We start from the raw sequence: 14,674 nt of genomic DNA, 5'->3' as shown, positions 1-14,674 counted from the left end.
AACAAGCTGTGCATCAATTAGGCCTCAGTGGGTTTCTTTTTGTTAATTCAGTCAACAAAGCTTCACCGACATATTACAGTAAAGCACACAAGCGTTTTGATCCTGGTTTGAACACATGAATGCAGTTTTCTTTCATTAAAATGTTTCTAATCGTGCCAGCGTTTGGAGAGAACATACTTTATTGTGTCAGTTTTTTTTCTTTGTGTCGGTGACTAACTGAATGTTTCCCTGGACGGGATAAATCCAGTTACATATCGAACCCGCTAAACCCGACTTGACCTCACTTGACACATCGATTGGCTTTATCCCCGCAGGTGCCGGTGAATCCCACAGGCTGAAAGTCTCATGCGGGTTTGCAAATCCCACTTCTCAGTTTCACCTGCTGGAACCAAAATGCACCCGAGATGTTTTCTAGAAAAGCTTCGTTTCTCTTGTTTAGTTTGACTCAGCTACATATAATCCTGACGCATATCTATTTGATAATACAACAATAAAATATATATTCATGGACAGCACCTCTCACTCCCCTGCACCAGACTGTGAAAGCATCGAGCAGCTCTTCTCAGCAGCATATTTTCTGTTGAACTTGTTGCCTTTTGCCTCTTTTTCCTGTACTTGTTGCATCTGGAGCTGTTGTAACAAGTGACTTTCCCTGTTATAAATAAAATCCATCTAATCTAATCTGATCTTATTCTTCATACAGCTCCTTTAAAACAAACATGCTGCTTGACATGGTGGTCAAGTGAAGATACAACAACTCAGAATGTGAGTGCGATGAAAAGCTAAATAAAGCCCCTCTGAATACACACAGTAGCTTCGGTGCAGTCGGTCTGAATCATTCAGCTGCACGATTGTCAAACTGTCATCTGAACATTGTGTACAAGCACATCCTGTGGCCTCCTTCAAGGATCAAATGTTCCGTCTCGTAGTGGGGCGATGTTCTCAGAACCCACACGGTGGCGCCGTAGGACAGCGTTGCATCATTTCCCAGCATGCTTGGGGGAGGAAAAAGGAAAGTGCAGACTGAGGTAGCAGCCTCCCTTCCACTGATGGTCGTGACCTCGATATGTTGGGAGGATGCACACAGCTGGCGTGACGAGGCACACTTGTCGGTCATCATTCTTGGGTTAGTCTGTAGAGTCGTGACCGTGTGTTCTCCAACGCTGGCGACTTTAAGATACTAGATATTTCACATATATTTACACATTTCTGGCATCGTTTGTGTGAAACTGTTTCACATAATGCAAAATAAACACCCTCTAAATGTGTTTTTATTGATTCCACAAACGTCTTTAAGATTTAAGGCCATGTTGATATTATTCATCCCCGTTTTTCCAGGGCAGGAAATAAAAAATATTCTAATAATTGATTTAAAGGAGCTCTGTGGGACTTGTGTCGTTAGTTCTTGTTAGCAGACTCCATTTAGATTTTTTATTTTCTCTGTTAGCGGAGAAGAGAGAGGCGTCGAGAGGAGGCGCCCGAAATAAAAGTCATAAAGTCGGATCCTTTCTGGACTGTACGTGGGGTCTTTTCACAGAGAAGTTGCACAATCAAGTCGGGGAAGGTCTCGTTTTTAATGTTAAATGATTAATACACGTTAATTACCTCAAATGTACCACAGAGCCCCTTTATTTAGTCAGCTTCAGAGGTAGTTAGATGGATCACAATGTACTGTGTGCCTTGTTATTAAAGATCTGTCCGAGCTTTCAACACGCAACACCAAAAAAAGTGAAATCCCGCTTGTTTTAATTGTTAAATCTTGCTACTTATTTTGCTTTCATTCATGTAGCTGCTTCAGATTTATTTCCGACTGACCCACTTGTGTACTAATCAGTGGCGTGCACAGACTTTTTGAAGGGAAGGGGCGAAAAGAAGGGCACTTTAGCACGTGTTTAGGCTTCCAAGAGGGCACTTTAGCATGCGTTTTTTTGCCACCCAAGAGAGCAGAGAGGCGCCCGAAATAAAAAGTTATAAAGTCGGATCCTTTTTGGACTGTACGTGGGGTCTTTTCACAGAGAAGTTGCACAATCAAGTCGGGGAAGGTCTCGTTTTTAATGTTAAATGCTTAATACACGTTAATTACCTCAAATGTACCACAGAGCCCCTTTATTTAGTCAGCTTCAGAGGTAGTTAGATGGATCACAATGTACTGTGTGCCTTGTTATTAAAGATCTGTCCGAGCTTTCAACACGCAACACCAAAAAAAGTGAAATCCCGCTCGTTTTAATTGTTAAATCTTGCTACTTATTTTGCTTTCATTCATGTAGCTGCTTCAGATTTCTTTCCGACTGACCCACTTGTGCACTAATCAGTGGCGTGCACAGACTTTTTGAAGGGAAGGGGCGAAAAGAAGGGCACTTTAGCACGTGTTTAGGCTTCCAAGAGGGCACTTTAGCGCGCGTTTTTGCCACCCAAGAGAGCAGTTTATCATGTTTTAACCAGCCAAGGGGGCAGTTCAGTGTGTTTTGGCTCCCAAGAGGGACCGCCCCCCCTTCCCCCCCCTTGTGCACACCACTGGTACTAATTAACGCTATTTTTAAACGGTGGGGGAAGCTCGTGGACGGAAGCTGCGAACAGATTCATTGCCATGTATCACCTATAACTTCTTCTCCCGCACTGCGGATGAAGGGAGAGAATACAGATACGGGGCGCTTCGGCTCAAAACACGCAAGACTTCATCTATAATTGATCAAACCGCGGGGCCGTGACTTCTTCTTAATAAGTGAGGCAGACATGACCTCGACAGTCTGCTTCTAAAAATCTAAGTGAGATTTGGGAGCGTGGCGTCATTCTGCTCATGATGAAACACACAGAGAGCAAGCTTCAAAAAGAAAGACATAAAACAGTACAACCAGCCTTTATACTTCAGTTCAGTCACGTGGATTTGGTCTTTTAGACCACGTGCCGTCCTGTCTTCGGCTGACATGTTCTTCCCTTCAGGGCTCTGGATGGAGAACAGGTCTCCACACGAAACAGCGAAAGAAGCGGTTGCAACAGAGTTGGGAAATTTTATTTTTCTGGTTAAAAGTGCCTTTACAGTACCCCATGAGGTATACAGTTTCTTGATGAGATGTGAGGTTATTAATGACTGACTTCAAACGTTTGGTGTACAAGACATTACTGTTGTACAGGGGGGGAGGGGGAGGGGGAGGGGAGGGGTCGCACAAACAGTTGCAGAATCTCAATTTCATGGCACAATCTAGCGAGAACAAGAAATGATAAAACACATGATAAAACCCTGTCGTTTTTTTGTTTGTTTTTTTAAAGTGAGGATTTCATTCACAGTTGTGGTCCTATTTTGCATTTTTCGCTCACGTTCCAACAATCACAGCACCAAAACTATCCCGTCACCCGTCCGAAAAGCCCGAAGCACAAACCGTCTAAACAACCCCCCAAAAAAGGTTTTCAACTTTCTACAGAAAAAAAAAAAAAAATCAACCATTCTACATATTGCTTTATTTTATGGATGAAATCTGTGCAAAAAATCTCAGTGACAGTTAACCAAAAGTAAACCCACACACACACACACACACACACACACCTGGGACATCACTAACTGGGTTTGTGTAAGGAGTGATATTGCACTGCTTCTCAACCAACAAGGTATTACACCGGGGGCCAGACTATCTGTCAGTACACCCATGATACAGGCACCCACTGCGGGGTGGAGGTGGCGCGCTCCATGGCCTCCTCCACGCCTTTCACGCTTTCGTCCACGTCGTTGTTGACCAGGACCACGTCGAAGAAGTGTCTGTACGTGGCCGAAATGGTGTCCGACTCTTTCTGGATCATCTGCAGGTTTTCCGTCTGGGAGGCAAAGACAGGCAGAGAGGGGGAGGGGGAGGGTTTAGCGGCCGATTGGCTGACGGGTTACAGGCGCTTCGAAGTACCGGAGCGTATACGAGATAAAGTTTTGGGTACCTGAGCAGCTGTGTTGGTGGGAGCGATGAACACCACGAGAGGGGCGAAGTCGGCGGTCCGCAAGACTTTCAAGGTCTGGTTCAAAGAAATGGAAAAGAAAAGATAAGTCAGTAGAAGTCTGGTGAAGTCTGCGCTCCCAAGCAGACTCGTGTGAACTGGAGGAGTCGTGGGTTTGGACCGCCGTCAGCACCTGTAGACTTCCCGCCCAATACGCCCGCAAAATCATTCATCCTTGGAGGTGTATTTTCCTAACTTTCGTCAGTCTCACCATTTTAAATACTTTCAAAACGGCTCCAGTAGGCGTGAACGGTAAAGTTGGCTCACCTGTGGCTCTACATCCAGCAGGGCGATCTTGCCCTGCTCGTGGATCTTCTGGATGGTCTCGATTTTGGTACCGAACATGTTCCCCTGGAAGCTGCCGTACTCCAGCAGCTCGTTCCCGGAGATGGACTTGGTCATGGCTTCGGTGGAGATGAAATAGTACTCCTGTCCGTTGTCCTCGTCCTTACGCTGGGGCCTGGTGGTGTCTGTGGGGAGAGAGTTAAAGACTTTAGCCAAAGAACGAATGGAACAAATGCGACTTTAAAAGGAAAAGCAGAACGTCGACTCACGCGGTGCAGGATAGGAGAATTTATCAGGGTATTTGGTCAGGAGTGCACTTTTGATATGTCTCCTTCCTACACCGGGCGCACCTGAAACGAGCAAAAACATTTCCCATCAAACACGAACTTTCATCTGTGAGATCTTCAGTTACATAATCAAACTGTTTGGACACTAAAACAAATGGACTTTGGGATACAAGCGGTTCCCTTATTATACTTTTAAGGATCTTACCGATAAGCACCAGAGTTTTTCTATTAAAAGCCGGGAGCTGAACGACCTCCTCGTATGAAATCACATCCAGCTGGTCAAAAACTGCGAAGGGAGAAGGGATTTTGTTTTAGTCACACAGTGCAGCTGAGATGCAGAAATCGCCCAGGAAACGAAACGTGACTCCCGCGCTTCACTCACTGGAGCTGTGCTTGGCCAGGTACTTGTCTTTGCACTTCTTCTTCTTCCCAAACGGGCTGCAGGAGTGGCTGCCCTCCCTGGCCTTGCTTTTACTCGCCACTCTCCTGAAGGCAAAAAAAGAGATCTAGGTCAAGCTGGGAACATTTCGGGCTCAGCGCTGCGGTCCGTCGCTGACACGGCACGTCGCGTCAAATGTGACATCGCGGCGCTGGGGGGGGATCGCTCATCGGACATGACGGAGCGCGTTTACCATTCCTGCAGCTCCGGGGAGGGGATCAGCCCGGCGAAGTCGGCAGCGCTGCTCTCCACTCGGCCCTGCCACCAGTTGGGATCCTGCTTGTTGATGATCTGGATGATGTCACCGGTTTGGAACTTCAGGCCCGCCTCTTTGCACGGGATGAGGTCATCCTTGGCGGGGTCGTAGTCGAACTGCGCCCTCATGTACATCTACAGATTAAACAGAACGTGACGCGTTTGCTTTTTGGGAGGGCAAAAAAAAAGAAGAAAAGAGCCCGGAAACATTTGCAGCGTCTATTTGAACAGAACCAATGAGATCAATACTCTCCCACGACCTACAGTGTGTTAGCTGAGACAACACTATCTGATATCCTTGTACTTATTTGACTTTGAAGCAAAAAAAGACAACAGACATATTCTACAGTTTGTCTCCGTTCAACAATAAATACTCACATGAAGACTTGCTAACACGTACGTTTGGTTTTCTGCAAATGTTAATTCGCCCTTAAACAGGATTTACAAAGTCGGTGTTGTGATCTCGGACAGCTCACTCGGCCTGAGGTTTAATTTATTTAATCATGGGTTCACTTCCTGCAGCGACAGAGCCGATATCTATCACACTCCAGATTGGAATAATGTGTGTTTGAAGCACCAATTAATGCAATCATTTCCTGAAAATGTAATCAAATCTGTACTTCGCTTGATCGAAAAACATAATTAAACCCAATAACGTAATAAAATGTTCAGACTGGAGACACTTTTACTTCTAACTTAATTTTCAAAACTGTAAAATGTAATAATTTTGACAGATTAAAGTGTAATAATGTCAAAATGTATGCTTTTTTTTTCTTGGAAATGTAAAGTATGTAAGTATACAAACGTTTTAATACTGTTAGCGTCATATTAGCCTCCTGAACGCTCAATTTAATGTCTGGAAAAGAAGTTTATCCACACAATTTAAAGTTTACTGCAGACGGAAAGTGTTACGTTGTTAAACTAACGTCCCTGATTGGTCGTTGTGGAAGGATCGTCCATTAGACCGGAGCGGATTTTAAATCAGAGGATGAGAAATGCTGCAGAAGATGGTCGACGTTACACAAGTGAGTAACGATTGTTCTTTTCCACGTGGTGACCGCACTAAACTACATTTAATTTATTTAATTATCCACTGATAATGATGGGGGGGGATACAATCAGTTTCCCGATTACATTATCTGTAAAATGCTATTATAATTTTATTATTTTATTACTGGTCAAGTTATTACATTATAGAGCCCTACTGATATATCGGCCTATCAGAGATATACATCAGTATTGTTGCACGTGTCGTCTTATGGTGATGCAAACTGTTTTGTTATTGAAGGTAACTTCTGATTAGAACACTTCAAGTGAAGGTTATTGTTTCAGCGCACTGGGATATAAAGTTTTATTGGTAAACTACAATATATCTGGTGTTGAATACATTTAACGGGGTCATTGAAAAAAAAAATGTGTGTGTATCAGCTGACGTATCAATATCGGAATGTTTTTTTTTTTGCTGCCTGATTTTGGCATCAGAGCCAAAAAGTACAAATTTCATTACATTTTAAAGAAAATTCGAACATTATTGGGTGCTACATAACATTTTCTTTATCGAATCATCAGTTTAATGAACGAATCTTAACTAAGCTGTCAAACATCACAACGGAAACTCGTGTAAATCCCCCTCAGGATGAATTATCACGATTGTTAGTAGAGTTCATGAACACTTGGTGGTTCCCAGTCGTTCCAGCGGTAGTCAGGTACACTGGAGCGCTCCGGGTCGCCAAACATGATGTTCATTGAGCGTTAGAAAGAATGAAAGGCGTGTCAACTAAGTCTACATATTAATGAACTACAAGCTTTGAAAGTAGACTGCCATCACTGACCACAGCAAAAACATGAACATAAAGCAGTGATAAATAGAAGGATGAATGGTTGTGAAATTAGAGCTCCTTTAAATTCAAATATGTTGTTAGAAATCAGTAACAGCAGCCATTCGTGCGCCTCGGGAGGCCCAACGAATGACTGCCGGAGGTGATGAACGTGTTGTGGCCAGTAGATGAGCAGAAGTGAAACACACTACTGACAGTGTTTCGAGTCGAAAACTAGCCAAAACTAAAGCGAGCGATGTGCTTTAGATTTTGAACCAATGTTATATAGTCACCTGGGCGGTTCATTGACTAACAGAGGAATTCCCCTAATGAAGAACAAAATACATCGAAAAAGAGATGCAATCAAACCAGTGTTTTGTAGATCGCACCACTACAAGTTACCATTGGAACTGAATGGTAAAAAACACATTTTTCTCGGTTCACTCATGCGAATTCGGGAAAACACAAATACACACCAAAAAAACACAAAAATCCGAAACAGAACAGGCGTCACAAGACCGAAGACGTGTGTGTGTGTGTGTGTGTGTGTGTGTGTGTGTGTGTGTGTGTGTGTGTGTGTTACTGCCGCTCAGGTTACCTCGCAGGCTTGGGATCGACTCTGCGGGTTGGGAATGATCTTCATCGTGACGACCCCGTTGGTTTCTTTCTGTATGTGAAGACGACACAGTTTTTTTTTACTCATATTCAGCTTTACAAAACCGTAATAATTAAGAGCCTCGTTGACTTTAGTGCCAAAGTCTAATCAAAAGGCATCAGACTCACCAGGATCTTCTGCAGCTGGTCTACAGACTGGTTCGTCACGCTTCTCCCGTTGATTTCGGCTATTTCGTCCCCTTCATGCAAGGACCCTGCAGGGGAAAAAAAGAAGCCGGGGGAAAAGTCGTTGTAACTTTACGATAAACGATCTTGACACATCTTAACGACTGAACAGCCTTTTCTTTCCCCTCCCACTCTTTCTCTGGTTAAGTGAGACACTCGGCGGGTTTTTACAGCGCCGCAGGAGCTCGTCGGCGAGCCCGGAGCTTTTAATAAGCTGCCTTTATTTTTTTGTTTGAGTTTGCCTCGCGCTTCATCTCACAGTGGCGCTTCTTAATAAATCGCCAAAGTCTCAGATCATATGAGATATACTGGTTTTTTGAACCGCCTGCGGGAGGAAGTCGAGCACGGGAGAGTCCGTCCACTCTCCATTAAAGGCTGTGTTTTGTTGCTTTCTAGTCTCTGAGCTTCCTGGAATAGCCGCGCAGGTTAAAATGATTGGTTGGGTTTGGGGCAGGAGGTGTGGGAATGGTGGGAACTTCAGGGTAAGCCAATCAGAGGCAGAGTAAGTGAAGGAAAGAGCGAGAGGGTGGAGCTTAAAAAAAAATGTATCCAGATATGATTTGAGCGATTTCACAATGAGAGGAAGGGGATTAGATTTTTTTTCTTTTTTAATACTTGTGATTTGATGTCAGTTATCTATTCATGACTAACAAAACTCTCTGAGGAAAACTCAATAAAAAAGGATGTGCTGCTTCTCAACTTTGTAATTGCCGATTTGACCAACAGAAATACGGTGCAGGTGGAGCGAAGTGTGCAAAGCGTGCGACACAACGCTTAGCCTGTTCCCCGTTTTGCCCCATTTTATTCCAGTTAGGATAAAACACAGTGACAAACTACAGTCCCTAAACTGTCAGACACACACACACACACACACACACAAGGTCAGAAGGAACACCCAGATCAATGCGCGATTAATTACCTTGTCTATGGATCATGCCCCCGTGCAGTATTCTGGCCACGGTGCACTTTTGTTTGTCGTTGAGCTTCAGAGTGACCCCCTGCAGACAGAAACAACACAGTCAGTCAATGAGGAAGAACCAGCAACACGAACGTGAAGAAATATCAAATGTGTGCATTGTGTGTGTGTGTGTGTGTGTGGAAGCAGATGGCGTACCATCGGCTCGGAGGGATTCTTTTCAAACGCTACTTCCTTCATCCTGGTCAGCTCTGCGCCGTTGATGTGTCCGGCACTCCCGTTGGTGTATACGTCGGCGCCTTTATTTTCATACGTCTGCATAGCCGTCTGTTACGAGAGAAAAAGACGCTACATTAATGTTTTATATCAGAAAGAAAAACAGACATTTCAACCTTTCTTTATGCACATAATTCAACTTTTTGCTCAAAAGTTTAAGAGTCAGATCATTCGGACTGATGAGATCATTATGACGCCGGTATCTTCAATGACTCTGCAGCGAAAGCCTTTCTGCCAACACTCATTGTTCATTTGTAGTTTCAACATATGTTCCGAGGTTGAAAATTAACCCGGTGGTTATAACACCTCATTAACCGCGTCCAGTGATATGCTCCGCCGGGCTCATGTGGTCATGGATACCAGCAGACTCATCAGGCGATCACGTCAGAAGACAAAAAGCGTCGAATGAAAAGGAAGATGATTCTTTTACACGATCTGACAAAGTGTGGCGTCACAATGAATATTTTAAGTTTGCTACAGACGTCGAAGAAAGAGCACAGCGGCTGGCTCTGTGGATTCATGCGTTGCTTTCACACTCGGATGAACCCAAAAGCAGGAAATCCCCGTTCTCACAAGGTTTCCAGGCCGCTTCCAGACATGATCCCTCGTTCAGACTGGCGTCAGAAAAACAGACAGAGCTCCTCTGATGAATGAAGACGACGCAAGAGGTGCGAGATGAACTTCCTCATGACGTTCCCTCGAGAGAGAGATGTCACTCATTGGGAACAATGAAAGCACATTATGGGGAAAAAAAGTGCATAAAATGGCCTCTGAACTGTCATCGGAGACGTGATGAGCCGCATCAGCAAAAAAAGAAAAACCCTCTGCGTGAAAATGACACATCAGCGCTGCTTCAGCAGAAAAATATATTATCTATCTTCCAGCATCAGCACGACAATAAACCAATAAATATTACTATCGCCTTCCTCCTCCTCCTCCTCCTCCTCCTCCTCCTCCTCCTCCTCCTGCTGCTGCTGCCGGCCTTTAACCTCAGCCCTGACACGCCGTGCAGAGAAGCAGTTGGGTGTGTAACGCAGGAAGGAATCTATACCGCATGTTCTCTTATGTCCTCTTAAATAAAACTATGTATTCCCAGTTGACTTAATAACATAAGGATACGCTTTTCCAACACATAATGGTGTTTAACCCCGAAACCCCCGTCACTCTGATTTCTATCCCTGAAATCCAAATAGGTTTCAATATTAATACTTCTATTCCTGGATCAGAACATCTCCTTCTGGAGCTGCTCCAGAAAAAAAACAAACAAGCCAGCAAATGTAATTTTGTCGAACCACGTGACCAGCGTAAATAAACTAGATGAAATTCCACCAGCTGGAGGATCACATAATGACATTTATTGTTTCCCCCCTCCAATTTTAAGAAAGAAATACTGGATGAGAATTAAATAAAGACATAAATTCAGTCATTTCTGGAGCTTTACAGCAAAACAGCATTGCAGTATTTTTCTTTAACGACTGTAGTAGGTGGGGAGTGGCTCCATACAGCTTGTCCATCGTAATCGACATCTCTGGAAGCTCCAGGATCCTAAATTGATTTGAGAAGACCTTATTTACAGCCTTTTTATAGCTGCATCTAAACCCATCAAGTGGGTGCAGGGATCCTGCGACTGCTGGAGACTCGGGTTAGGAAGCAGGACGAGCTGAAAAGAGACGTTTGTTTCGCGTCTGGGGGTTGATTTTCAGTTTTCAGCTGTTTAGGAGAATGCTGCGATGCTGCTTTTTTTTTTGCTGTGAAGCTCCAGAAAAGGTTTTTGGTGAACTATGAGCAGATAATGACTGAATTTTTAATATTTAGGTGAACTTCTCCTTAAACTTTTAGAGCTATATTCACACACATTTCGCAGTTTTCTTCTCGAGCCACGGAGCAGAAGGCTTTTTAGTTCCTCTCAGTTAAGTGCCGACCCTCGGGACAGAGCAGGGAGGGTAAAGGTTCCATCTAAAGGTCGAGCGTTATCGCCGCGATAACCTGCCTGAAGATATCTGGGGATATACTGACGGATCTCGCGCAAACAGCGGGAAACAGAGGAACGTGTGTTTCAGTGTTTGATTAGATTATCACAAGAAGGCTTTTTTTTAATTAAGTGTCTCTCGTCGTCGTCAGCGCTTATCACTCGGCGCGGAGATAAACACGGGCGTTCGTGTGGGGGTTTCTTTTTGGCATGAATGCGTCTCCAATCACTGTGAACGGTCACAAAGGAGCCCCGTCGCAAACTTGAATGCCAGCTGTGGGTGTGGAGACGCAACAGGATAAACAAAGAGCCAAAAGGGTGGGAGGCAGAAGCAGAGCACTTCCTGTTCTGGACGTTCGCTCGTCTCAAAAACTACAGAAGACGCCCGGGGTTTTGTGTTTGAAGCAGAGCGTGCGAGGTGCATCTCAGGATAACACAACACACATCTAACGGCATCCTGAGTACATGAGTGATTACATTATCGCGTCTCAGCTGCTCGTTCTCTTCGGATGATTTGCCTTTCAATCAGGAGACATTCATTATTAACAGTCCCTCCCCGCCCCCCGTCCCAGTAGGATTTAGGGGCGGATCTCCTGCCAACAGGCGAAGAGATATCGATCTGCTGAAGGAGCGCAGTGGGACGTCAATACCCGACCTAGATGAAACTAAAAAAGAAACACACGGTGCGGGTAATGAGCCACTCAGAAATCTTTAACAACTACTCTGAACACAAACTGGGAGAATTTGGAGAGATCGTACACCGATGCACCGGACTCCTCTGGCTCACCTCAACTCGTCCGGGTCTTTGACTTTGGACTCTCATGTCAAGCTTTAAGTGTGACTTGGAGGTTAAATGTATACTTCAAGGGGCACTGTGTCGTTTATTAATGAGGTTATATTTATATCTATCATTTATATTTATAATATCAGTGAGAAATATTTGTTTCTTTTCCCAGAATAAACCGGCTGTTCTCAGAGGAAAATAAGCTCCCAAGAAGGCAGTTTGAAGCCAGAGAGGTGGCAGGGTCCGCCACAAATAAACACAAGTAAAACAGTGTGAAATTGAGTTATTTAGTTCCCAAAATGAAGAGAGTTTGTTTATTTAGTTCACTTTATAACAACCTTTCTCTTCCGATTAAAATGTCTTCCCTAACACTACATACTGCTCCTTTAACCTGGTCTGAAAATGACCACTTAATGCAAGATTAACTACATTTAAGGGCAGAATTTTAGACGTACAGGAGTTGGTGTGCTCGGTTAAATGTGCAGTAGCAGTCATTTCACATTACATATCGGCGTTTCACACCCCTGCGTCCTGACAGAAGAGTCGGTAGTGGCAGTGAGCAGTGAAAGTGCGGCTAACACGACCGGTAGAGTAGCTGTCCTTGTGTTGAAACGCATGACTGGCTGTCTATGCAGGGCTGCTGCACAGTTAAGTCTGAAGTATGTGGGGGAGTCTGGAGAGCAGCTGGAACAAGCCGGCTCACTTCAGTCATCACCCAACTCGATATAAAGAACCCATAGGACAAATCAGCCCGATGCGGTTTAAAACCAACGTTACTCACTGCGGGCTGCAACCGTGGGATGATGAATCACGTGACCTCACTTGAAGGACACTGATTTCACAGATCAGCGCTGAGCAGGACGACACGCTGGCGAGATTGTTGCTCAGGGCTATTGAACTGCAGACTGCTGATGTCAGGAAAAGGAGTTTCCTCCCTTCAACCGTTTCCCCCAGTAGCTCCACTGCTGACTTTTCAATTTTTTCAGAGCACAGGTTTAAGCACAGAGAGTTCCCTCGATGGTACCGGCTGCCAAACTGAGGCCTGGGGGCCTGAGGGGGGGTCGTTGAGGATTTAAGTTGGAACTGTTCTGACTACTTTGTGGCCGCACGCTGAAGGTGCTGCTGGGGTTTAAAAGGCGAAGTCAGAGGTTTCGTAACATAATCTGGTGTTGATGTGAAGTTTATCGCTAATAGAACAGCCTGGTACTGTGCGTTGAGGTAAACAACCGGGCCGGCCTCAGTTTACTGCTGACACTAGCGCCTCAGTAGCAGTAATAGCCGGGGGGGGGGGCCACATCACACTGGAGCAACTGCAACTTTTTATTTCCCTCCTATCTGACCTGCAGATTGTGCTTCACTGCCACATGTGAAGATGACGATCATATGACTGATGCCATTCCATGAACAAGGCTGATTGCTTCACAATCTCAGCTGGAAATATAGAAAAAAAAAAACTCTTGACGTGTGAAAAATCCTCGTTTCCCCAATTTGTCCCAATTTCGAGAGGAAATGCAGAAGTGAAAATAGCAAATGCACAGTCTGAGGCTGAGTGAGCATTTACTGAGCAATGCAGGGGGGGATTTTTTTTTTTTTCCTCTAACACAGAACAGCTGACAGGACCTATATGTACAGTTCTTTGTTTAATGGATCAGCACATTCAGCTGCTGCAAGTTGAATCATGTAAACACGTCTAGGTCTATTCTTAGAAGGTCTTGTCGAGGGGGGGGGGACCAAAACCCCAGTCATGTGGCCCCCTTCTCTGCTTCCCGGAAGCAAACATGTAGTCCACCAAACACCACCACCTATGAAAAAAGAAAGGTAAAAAAAAAAACCAAACAAACAATAAAAAAACGACTCCTTACCTTGTCAGACTTTGGTTTGTTTTGGAGGAGCTGCTCCAGGTACAGATCGGAGAGGGCTGTCCGCACGCTGCACACAGACTCCAGTATGACGGCGGGTTCGTTTTTATTGGATTTTAACGTCATCTTTCCCTGTGAGCTCGTGAAAAAAAAACGAAAAAAAAAAAAAAAAACACCCTGTGAACCCGATGTGCCCCCGCTCAAGGTCCGCAAAGAGGAGCGTCCGCGGAGAGGAAACAGCTGATAAGGGAGGCGATAAAAAAAAAAAAAAACTCTACGTGAGATAAAAAAAAAAAAAAAAAAAAGAGTCCAAGGTTTTTGTGATCAGCCGCAGGTGAGCTTCATGAGACGTGTGCTGCGGGGACACCGCTGACAAAGCAAGTAAACATGTAGCTGACTGCTGCTGCTGCTCAGAGGGGCAGGCTCGTGCTGCCTCCACGCGCCCCCCGTGGGCTCGGAAATCCCATGCACTCCAGTTGTTTACGCGAGCAACGCATTTGAAGTGTAGGCATTTAAAAAAAAAAACGCTGTGTGAAAAAGCCTGTGTTAAAGGTATGTGTTTTCGTAACAGTCAGGCTATATATATATATATATATATATATATATATATATATATATATATATATATATATATATATATATATATGCAGGCTGGGCTAGCTACAGCCTAGCGAAAGTCTGCTGTTGTGTTTACAGGCTGGTTTTTAGCCTAGCATGTGTTCATCTTAATATGTATCCATCAATAACGTAATTAAGATTGTCGTCTTGCTCTATAAAAGTGTTACATTAGCCTTTGCTGACTTAATTTACATTTCCACGTTGTTATCGTATATCTTTAGCATTTAGCATGAACAGTAGCAACCTAATTATAGCTACGAATCGCCGCACGTCAACTTTGCCATGAATTATAAGCGGCACCACGTTAGCTGTGTTAGCTCTCAACTTCTCCCAAAATGACGTTTTGTACTC

At 44.4% G+C, this 14,674-nt stretch overlaps 1 protein-coding gene across 2 annotated transcripts; it reads right to left on the bottom strand.

The window, feature by feature from the left end:
• Window positions 1–2,988: 2,988 nt before the first annotated feature.
• On the bottom strand, window positions 2,989–14,127 carry mpp1 (MAGUK p55 scaffold protein 1). 2 transcript variants are annotated; one of them, XM_030438783.1, is made up of 12 exons: window positions 13,709–14,127; window positions 9,016–9,144; window positions 8,821–8,899; window positions 7,845–7,930; window positions 7,660–7,728; window positions 5,183–5,379; window positions 4,933–5,036; window positions 4,756–4,836; window positions 4,533–4,613; window positions 4,246–4,448; window positions 3,922–3,996; window positions 2,989–3,807 (listed from the first exon to the last, which is right to left on the bottom strand). In XM_030438783.1, the coding sequence occupies exons 1-12, from the start codon at window positions 13,829–13,831 to the stop codon at window positions 3,631–3,633; spliced, it is 1,404 nt and encodes a 467-aa protein (XP_030294643.1). In that variant the 5' UTR covers window positions 13,832–14,127; the 3' UTR covers window positions 2,989–3,630. The 2 variants fall into 2 exon arrangements, with proteins under 2 accessions (XP_030294643.1, XP_030294645.1); XM_030438785.1 differs by lacking the exon at window positions 13,709–14,127 and adding an exon at window positions 12,628–12,765.
• Window positions 14,128–14,674: the final 547 nt, after the last annotated feature.

The sequence above is a fragment of the Sparus aurata genome, chromosome 13 (assembly GCF_900880675.1).
Source record: "Sparus aurata chromosome 13, fSpaAur1.1, whole genome shotgun sequence".
NCBI classification, from domain to species: Eukaryota; Metazoa; Chordata; class Actinopteri; order Spariformes; family Sparidae; genus Sparus; species Sparus aurata.
Note: the sequence above shows the minus strand (reverse complement) of the source record. Positions and strands in the feature narration are given on the sequence as shown.